The 10,100-nt window shown below is 42.7% G+C and overlaps 1 protein-coding gene across 1 annotated transcript in view; it reads left to right on the forward strand.

Annotated features, from left to right (window-relative positions):
- FAM169A (family with sequence similarity 169 member A) overlaps positions 1–10,100 on the forward strand; it is a 56,693-nt gene that overhangs the window by 15,855 nt on the left and 30,738 nt on the right. The window contains 4 exon segments of the mRNA XM_018567835.1: positions 6,879–7,015; positions 7,202–7,301; positions 7,880–7,965; positions 9,760–9,931. Of these exon segments, the coding sequence (XP_018423337.1) occupies positions 6,881–7,015; positions 7,202–7,301; positions 7,880–7,965; positions 9,760–9,931 (493 nt within the window). The 5' untranslated portion in view covers positions 6,879–6,880.

Genomic DNA, 10,100 nt, shown 5'->3' on the forward strand with positions numbered 1-10,100 from the left:
ACGAGCCGCGGGGGGGGGGCGGAGCCGCTGTGACAGAACGCACGAGCAGTGAGGGGAGAGAGAGGCGCCGGCTGTCAGATCCTGGCCGAGCGTCTCTCTCTCTCCTCACTGCTCTGCATTAGTTAGTGACAGCGGCTCTGTCCTCCGCCCTCCCCCGCCGCCGGTTCCTTCACTTCTTCTCGGATCCCCGCTGGGGAGAGCAGCAGGGATCCAGAGAAGCGGCGGGAGGGGAGGACATGGCGATCTACCAGTAATCGCTACGCGATCGACTGGTAGATCGCGATCGACCTTGTGGTCACCCCTGCCCTACATATTTTGGTATTGTCAGCAAAAACTGAAATATTGCTTATAATACCAGCCCTAATATCGTTGTTAAACAGGTTGAACAGCAATGGCCCCAAGACGGAACCCTGGTGCATCCCAAAGCCAACAAAGGGCCACTTGGAAATTTAGCTATTTAGCGATACTCTCTGGACACAGTCACTTAGCCAGTTCTCTATCCAAGTACACACCATACCCAAGGATTGAAGCTTATAAATTAAACATTTATGAGGTACCATAACAAATGCTTTTGCAAAATCAATGTACACAACATCCACTGGCTTTCCTCCATCTAGTCTGCCACTCACCTCCTCATAGAACACTAATAGGTTGATTTGACAGGAACGATCTTTCCTGGAGCCATGTTAGTTGTCACTTATGATATTGTGCCCATAGGCCAATTCTTGAACATGGTCCTTTATCATACCCTAGCTTGCATACTATGGATATTAAGCTGACTGGCCTATAATTCCCTGGTACACATCTCAAACCTTTTTTAAATATTGGTACAACAGTTGCTTTACGCCAATCAGCTGGTACCTCCCCAGTCCGTATGGAGTCCTTAAAAATTAGGAACAATGGTCTCGCTATAATTGTGTTTAGCTCTTTAAGTGGCTGCAAGTTATCTGGTCCCGGGAATTTATTCACATTAAGTTTTTCTAGTCCTTGGTGAACCCTAACTTCTGTCAACCAAAGCGGTATTTTTCTCACAGTGCTACACAGATTCTTGTTGTATTCATTAAACCCATTGTTTTGGGTACTGAAAAGAATGCATTTAAAGAAGAACTATGGGGTTAAGGCTTTTCCCCATAGATCTCCTTAGGGTAACGGGAGGACACAAACTAGCATCCTCCCGTCACCCTAGGCTCAGTATACCGATACTGAGACGCCGCAGCTGAAGCGGATCCCGACAATTGTGCCGGGATCCGCCCAGCTGCGTGACTGACAGCTGGCTCTGCCTATCTAGAGGCAGAGCCAGCTGTACCCGCCCCGTCCGTTCCGCCAGTCAGCGCTGGCGGATGGGAGCGGGGAGGGGGCAATCCAGCCCCTCCCCTGTCACGGCAGAGAGCCGTGACAGGATCGAGAGGTGAGCGAACGCCGGTATGTGTTCGCTTACCTCCTGATCTACTGAGCCGACCTGTGACAGTCTCATTGTCACAGGTCGGCTAGAACTATGAGGTGAGTGAAAAGCACTCACCTCATATTTCTCCTTTAATACTTCAGCTTTATCCCTGTCATTTGTGATCAACCTCCAGTTCTCATCTTTTATAGGACCCACCTGTTCCTTTCTTAACTTTTTATTGCTTATGTATTGGAAGAATTTTTTTTTTTACTGACAGAGGCAATATATTTTTCTTATTCTATTTTAGCTGCCCGGATTGAACTTTTACATTTTCTATTGCATTCCTTGTAGTTCTGGTAGGCCAGTGTTGTCTCTTCCATCTAATATTTTTAAATGCCAGCTTCTTCTTATTGATAAATTGTTTTACCTTCGGCCACGCAGGTTTAGCTTTTATTCTTTTATTTCTGTTGCCCAATGGCATGCATTGGCTAATGCTATTGTTTAGTATAGCCTTAAAACAAGTCCACTTAGCATGTATTAAGGATCGCAGCCTTGAAGTTAACCTTTTTGAAGTTTACTGTTCTTCTCAAACCAACCTGCCTTTTCTGTAACCTTTTGTGAACCTGATCGCCCTGTTACCCAGGTTTTCCAGAGTTGCTCTGTCTGCAACCAGCTCTGTATTATTTGATATTATTAGATCTAATATTGCATTTATCCTAGTTGGGACTTCTACCATCTGCTCTGTGAAACTGTCCCTCAATAAGTTCAGGAAACGGCATTTGGTTGAGTGTGCAGTTTCTTTTGGCCAATCAATGTCTGGAAAATTGAAGTCCCCCATTATAATAACGTTACCCTCTTTCCCGGCCAATTCTATCTGTGAGAGGAGCTGAGTCTCCTCATCCTCCATTATGTCTATATCAATCAGTTTACTATTAACCTTAGTCTTATTTAGTTCTAGTCACAGGGACTCCATTTCCATCAGCGATGCTTTTTAGGCATGTGCACTTGCAGATTTCTATTCACATACATGCATACCCTTCCTCCCCTTCTACCAACCCGGTCCCTGCGAAACATATTGTACCCACATATGTTAACTGCCTAGCCATGCGAGCTGTCCAGACACGTTTCTGTTACTCCCACAAGTCAAAGTCCTTCTCGAGTAATAGAAGTACCGTATAATGTCCTCTAGTTTGTTAGTTAGACTTCTAGCATTCGTATACATACCATTTAACCTAGTGCTAGTGTTATGCAGTCCTTTATTGCTCATTTCTGAATCACAACTATCCTCCCCCTGATCTACTATATTGGATATTGGACATTGATAAGGTTAACTCACTACTGAATGGATCCGGCCTCCTGTCCCCCGTCAATTCTTCCCCTCTATAGTAAGTGGGCCTCTTAATCCCTACTCTCTGAATGTCACGCCCATTTCCTTTCCCTACCCCATAATCTAGTTTAAAAGCTTCTCCAGTCTTCTAAACATTTTTTCCCCCCTAGCTATGGCATACTTCGACCCCTTTAAACAGACTCCCAGTGGCTGTCACATTACATGTGTAAAGCCAAATGTCGGCTTTACACTGGAAGTGATCCTGGTGGCTGAGCTGCCACCAGATAGCTTCCAGGGGCTGGTGTTATGCCCCCCCCCAACACCCCCTGCCTTGATTCCTGGGCTCTGCTGCCCCTCCTGCGGGCAACACAGGTGTCGGCAGGAAGTGGGGAAGGAGATCAGTAAACATCGCTGTGCCAATCTCCTCCCCGCTGAATGATACCGGAAGCGACGGTGATTGCATCGCTTATGGCTCCTCAGCTGTCATTCCCCCAGCTGCAGAAGCTGGGGATGTAGCTATTGGAGCGCGATCTGCACTCAGGTATCTTCTATGGAGTGGACAGGAGACACTAGGGGTCTAATAGATCCATTATGTCACATTAAAGAGCACCTGTCACCCCTAGTATGCTATTATATAGGGGGCTTGTGAGCCCCCTATTATGTTAGCAATTAAGTTAAGAAAAAAAATAAAACGAAGTAAAAATAAAAAAGTTAAAATCCCCCTCCCTCGCGAGCGCGGGCATACTAACATAAACACGCGTTGGGTATGTCTACGTACAAAAACGATGATTTTGCTACACATGTTAGGTATCGCTGTGTGTGCCACAGTGAGAACAGTAATTCTTGGGCCAATATTCATGGATATCTCTAAACTGATGACCTGTACGGGTTTTTAAAGCATCACCTATGGACATTTTGGGATATCGTATTTTGTCGTTGTTTCACAGACGCACGCAATTTTTAACCTGGGCATGTTGTAGCCTCTTTTATATTTTTTAAATTTTTTTTATTACATTTTTGGCTTTGATAAAGAGTTGCACTAATATTATAAACATTTGCAACTGCCACCATTTTATTCTATAGGGTCTTTGCTTTCAGAATATATACAATATTTCCGAGGTTTTACGTAATTTTCAGGCATAAAATTTGGATTATAACGTGTGTGAAAAAACCGCCCTGGGCGCCGAAAGATTTAAACAGTGATTTCCAAGTTCTGTCTGAAAATTGAATAAATAATCTGATTGCTACAGGCAGTTAAACTCTATGAGCATTGAATGGTCTGCACTGCTCTGCGGCATCCAGGCGCATTTTTGTTTGGAATGGAATCTGATTGGCTGCTACAAGAGGTAATTCCACTTTCAGACACTTTGAGAAATGAGGTTTCACCATGAAAACATTCCTCCTCTAGGCTGTTCTAGTGATCTAGGTTTAGTGAAATCTGCTCTCTCACAGAATCCTGCCATAGCAATGTAGGTCAGGGGATGCCTGTTGACTTGATACGGATAAACAGGATTACGCTGTGTGCCATCAGATTAAGTCCGGAAATGTTGACGGCACACAAGTTGTAGGAGTAAAATACGGACGTTCTATACATATATGTCACACAAAGTCACTACACACGTGTAGTGACTTTGAATAGATTTGGTAACGTGAAAGTTGCAGTGTGAAACATATTACCATCAAACACAATTACCATGACGGTCCAAACACTAAATGCCTAAATGCATAACAAAGTAGATTTAACCCTTTATCTGCCACAGCTGCTTTTACGTGTCTGTGCCCCCCCAACACACACACAAAATGCCTATTTTAGGCCTGAAAATTACTCAAAGTGGACCTTTATAATTGCATAATCTGCAAGGAGTTTGCATTTTCTCCCTGTGCTTGTGTGAGTTTCCTTCCACTCTGCAAAGACATGCTGGAAGGTTAAGTGGCCCTGTGTGCATGTGAGATAGGAACCTTGGATTGTAAGCTCCTTGACTGAAGTGAATGTGCAGTGTGTAAAGCTGCGTAAATTGTTGGCACTATATAAATATCAATAATGAATACAGTTTTTCTGCAGTTAAGCAACACAGCTAGGTCACCTCCCTCCCCTCAGTCTGTGATTGGATATTGAAGGAGTAACAGAATACTGATGAGCCAACCATCTGCTCTTTCCTCCTCTCAACATGTTCTTTGCCAGCCAATGTGCATACAGCACATCTTAGTGGTTCCTAGTCTTGCTCTATAGAGGATTACAAGACAGGTTGAGTTGCTTTCCCTAGCTGCATTTTAATGTATGATGGTTTCATGGATACATAACTGCATTAGCTGGTGTATTTTTAGCTCTCTAAAGTTCAGCTATAAGATCACCGATAATGTTTGCTTAAAGGAGAATTATGAGGTGAGTGATTTTCACTCAGCCTCATAATCTGAGCCGACCTGTGTCAATGAAACTGTCACAGGTCAGCTCAGTAGATCGGGAAGTGAGCGAACACATACCAGCGCACCCTTCACTTCTCGATCCTGTGCCGGCAGAGAGCCGTGACAGGGGAGAGGCTGGATTTCCCCTCCACTGTCCGATCCTCCAGCGCTGACTGGCAGAACGGACGGGGGAGGGGGCGAGTACAGCTGGCTCTGCCTCTAGATAGGCAGAGCCAGCTGTCACTCACGCAGCTGGGTGGATCCAGACATAAGTGTCGGGATCCGTTCCGGCTGCGGCGTTTCAGTAGACCACGAGCTGTAGCTCGCGGTATACTGAGCTTTGGGTGACGTTAGGACGCTAGTTTGTGTCCTCCCGTTACCCGAAGGAGAACTATGGGGAAAAGCCCTGACCCCATAGTTCTCCTTTAAAGTTCTCCTTTGCCTACCATTCGTAGTGTTAAAAGATTTTGCTGACACTATCTGCAGTTTATGAGCCTTAGTGGCAATCACATCTCATCCATTTATATAGTGGTGACAGGTTGTCCCCCAGTCTTTGCTGGAATTGTGTTTTCAATGCCTGCACTCGGCTTGGATGGAGTTTGTATTTCATATTTCTAGGCAGGCGCGCAGGGCACATTTTTGTTTTATTTGGACATTCTTTTCCACTTCAATATCCGTTCTGCATGAGCGTTTTAATGAGTGCATTTGCTCAAGGCTTTATAGAGCTTGCTCACCCAGGCAGAATCACTGCTGGCCTATGGGAGCGCACAGGCAAGGGACACAGATGCCGTGACATACATATGAACTGACAGATCAGAGGACACAGAAAACACTCAACCACCATAGCAGAGAGATATACAGGTATAACAGCTCCGAAGCAGGGAATAGTGCACACCTTATTCTTACACTGATCAGGATGCTGCTGATTATATGCCATATATGAGCAGGCATTTTACTAGTGAAATGAAATTTTAGCTGATGTATCTATTAGACCTATGACCACACAAAGGGTCTAATAGTAGCAGATGTAAAAAAAAAAAAAAAAAGTTTTACCTTTATATACGCATTTAGAACATTCATCCTGATCTTGCTCAAAACCTATCATTTTGCTTTTTTCAGCGCAAAGTGGATCCAGCCTGCCTACACACTGTGGGGTCTATTTGTAAACAATTCCCCCTGCTAACATCTGTCAACGTTGTTTTGGGCGAACAATGCCAAAGACAAATGTTCTCAATATATTTTGCCACATCCTAAGTAGAAAAGTCTTCTGGCAGCATGCTGTAGAGAGGGAACCCTTGCTCTCTGTATAGAAACATTGGTCTCTCTGCAGAGATCCGACACACCTCCTACTGAGTCAGAGCTCAAGCTCTTTAATCAGTAGTAAGCATGAGCTTTGCTAATTGGAAACATGTAGTTTGACTGAACAGGAGGTGTGTCAGACCCCTGTAGAGAGACCCCTGATTCCACACAGAGAGCCAAGGCCTTTTTCTACAGTATGCTGACAGGGGACAGGCTTTTCTACTAAGGATGTGGCTGCTTTCTAAAGAAAAGAAACTGTAAGACTCTGCACAACATTTGTTTTGATGCATATGGAATGTGTTTAGCTGATATAAGCAAAAAGTTCAATTGGTCTTTAAGAACTAGTACTTATCAGATTTTGAGTTAATGGAAAGCTCACAACCCTACCCTCTCTTGCTGATTGATATGCGGGATTTCATGGACCCCAAATCAAATTTAATTCTCTGTTCTTTTCTATTGTTTCAGGCATGGCCTTCCCTGTTGATATGTTGGATAACTGCAGCCATGATGAACTGGAGAGTTTGTCGGAAGATTATTTGTCATACTTGAGGTGTGCTGATCCTGATAACCCGGAGTACTTAAGCCTGCGAGATGGACGAGAGGTAATTATTCTTTAGCTATCACATTTCACAAAAGTGAAATGTTGATAAAACCTGGTATAGCTGATGCAGTCTATATAATCAAAATTAACTCCATACCTCATCAGTTATCTGAAATTAAGGGAAGTGTCCCTCACATCTAATACACTGTATTGAATACTTTAAGTTATTGGCCTTTTTTCCTTCCAGTTGCCAATATGCCTTTCTACAGTAGGGTACGTGCCTCTCTATGGAGGACACCAGGCACAAAAAGTCCTGGCTCTGTTTGCACCTGAAGATACACTGACAGGTATGATATGGCCACCACACTACCGGTAGTAACATAATAGTGAAATAATAAGGATTCCATCAATGTTTTTATTGTTTCATTCAGTAATAAATTATTGTAAGCATCAAGTGCTTTTGCCAATTTGAAATAGTTTATTCTGGATTGAATTTATATTGTTTTGTTTTTTTTACCCTTTTAAACTCCTTTTATTATGTACCATAATATAAAAAATCTAGCTGTTTTACTAGGGCCCAGATCTGTAATTTTAGATTCTGGAAGCAGTGCTACTGAAGGTGAGATGGTTATTGTTGCCCAAGAATTCAGATGTATGGCTCTCTATAATCTTTATAATTGGACCTAATCCACAGAGTAGATGTAATCATAGTTTATGGGTTTGTGCTGGACATGAAGGAGTAGGGGGACTGTCCTTGTCATTCCACTGAGCAATGGAAGGCAAGGGTTTGCTATTTATTGAAGCTGAATTTATGCACAAGTAAATTGTAAGGCTATTTATTTATGGCTAAGTGTGTGCAGTTTTATTATGCAAGTCTTTGCCAGTTTAGAATTTCTGGTTTCTAAATGTTACTATTCTTCCATAGCTGTGGCTCTGTACCTTGCTCATCAGTGGTGGACAGTTGATGATACAGTAAGGACGTCCAAACCATCCCGGGATGGCCTACAGCAGGTAAAGGCTTGAATAGTGCTTGAACAGCTATGGACGGTAGTTAAAATATCCATGTAACCTATTGTTCTTTCAGGGAATTCACCGGATAGGGGGATTAATTGGGTTGGAAGTTATGGCATTACCTCAAACACTCTTAAAAAAAAACACATCTTTTTAGGGATCAGCGTTTATCTGTAAAAATTAAGTCCACGGACCCAAGGAAAAGTCTATGAAAGCTGCACAGCCGTGTATATGTGTCAGCAGAGGAGACTGTGTGATGTGTGATGACGCGTTTCCAGGGTCACGCCCCCTTCATCAGATACCTGGTTCAAGAACAAACAAGCATACTCTGAGGTTAATGGTTTTAGTAGTATTCACCTAATAACAAGGGCCTCAACTCAACCTAAATTATGGTATAGTTTAGATAGAAATAAATATGTGCTCCATGGTGCATATAAAAGTAGTTAGGGAGCACAGCATTAGATAGATTGATTGGTGCACTGGTCCTCTGAATGTAGGCATGGCGTCTTATGAAGCAATATAGTCTCAACAGGTCTCACACACACACAGATGAATTCAATATCTCTTAGATATGTTTATTGAAGAATGTCACGACATGTCATTAGAAGCTGAAGCTAGCGTTTCGGGACCTCGCAGGGACCCTTCATCAAATTGCCATGAAAAACAATGTACCGCTTTGGCATGCTAAAATCCTCCATAATCATACCGCCAGGGAGGTTAAGAGATATTGAATTCATCTGTGTGTGTGTGTGCCGGTGACCTGTTGAGACTATTCTGAGTTTTGCACGGCGCCATCCGTGTGATCACCAGAGCACCACCACCATTGGAAGGTTGCAGACCGTAAGGAGTGCAGGTGTTTTTTGGAAACAGTTATGAAGCAATATGTCACATGGGTTTAATGTCATGATGGGCCCTTAGTTGTGGATCTAGGAGTGTTGAAAACCAGATAAGGGTTACCTCACAGGATAGGGCACATTTATCACTTCCTGGCTATCTGGCAAGTGTTTTGGGTGCCCATCACAGGGGTGTAAGAACCGGCACAAAGGCAGGTTCCCTGTATACTAGACTATGTAGCTTCACATGAGGGCAAATAACCTGCACTGAAGTCTGCCATTGCACAATTCTAGAGCTGTTGCTGGTTGCAGGCCAGATTGGAAGCCTTTGGTGAGGTAGCTACAAATTGAAAAATGTAAAGTTCCTTTACATTACATGCCTTTAAAGCACCTCTGCGCCTTAATACAAAGTTAAACATGGATAAATAATCCAGCAAAATCTTTAAAAGTGTGCTCTAATCAAACATGAAAAGTTAGCATGTAAACTGACTCAAAGACATGGCCTGCTTATTAAATGGAAGCTCTAAATTTTTTTCTTTAGCACAGGTGCAGTAGTTCTGGTCTGTATTAGCAGTTACCTGATTGATTTTTCACACGGATGCTTTTTAAATCAGAACATTCATTCTTCTTATTGAGTAAACAGTTGAATTCTTTATTTAAAGAAAATGCTGCACTACAACATAGCAAATATACCATGATTCCTTGTTAAATACTTGCAGGTAATGGAGTACAGTATTCAGATGAGATTTACAGGGCTACACACAAAAGGGTGAAGAGTTTGGAGAAGGCAGGAAAAGTTAACAATCCAGGCCAACATAGCTGATTTGGAAAAAATTCTCCAATTCAGTTCCCTTTCCAGTTCTGCTTTGTTGTCCTAGATTGTTCACTTCTCCTGCCTTCTCCAAACTCGTCACCCTTTTGTGAATAACCCTGTAAATCTTTCCATCTCTTCTGTTTGCAGGTCCGGACTCTTGGAGAAAGAGTAGTTCTTTATGTGTTGAACCGAATTATTTATAGAAAGAAGGAGATGGCGCGAGACGAGGTCCCCTTTCTCTGTCACAGCAGCTCTGATTATGCCAAGATTCTGTGGAACGAGGGAGAAGCTATTGGATTTTATTCTGTCAAGCCTGCAGGTCACTTGTTTTATGCTTTCTTCAACAAAAGTTATTTTTAAAATGACTGAGTAGTGGAATTGTTATAAAACTATCAGTTATGGGTCATCTCAGGAAAATTAGGAGAGTATTTTTTAAAGTAATGTAAAGTTCTGGTAAACTGCTAAATACACAGATGAAATTATTATTA

Source organism: Nanorana parkeri, unplaced genomic scaffold, assembly GCF_000935625.1.
Source record: "Nanorana parkeri isolate BGI_ZX_2015 unplaced genomic scaffold, ASM93562v1 scaffold1101, whole genome shotgun sequence".
Taxonomy (NCBI): Eukaryota; Metazoa; Chordata; class Amphibia; order Anura; family Dicroglossidae; genus Nanorana; species Nanorana parkeri.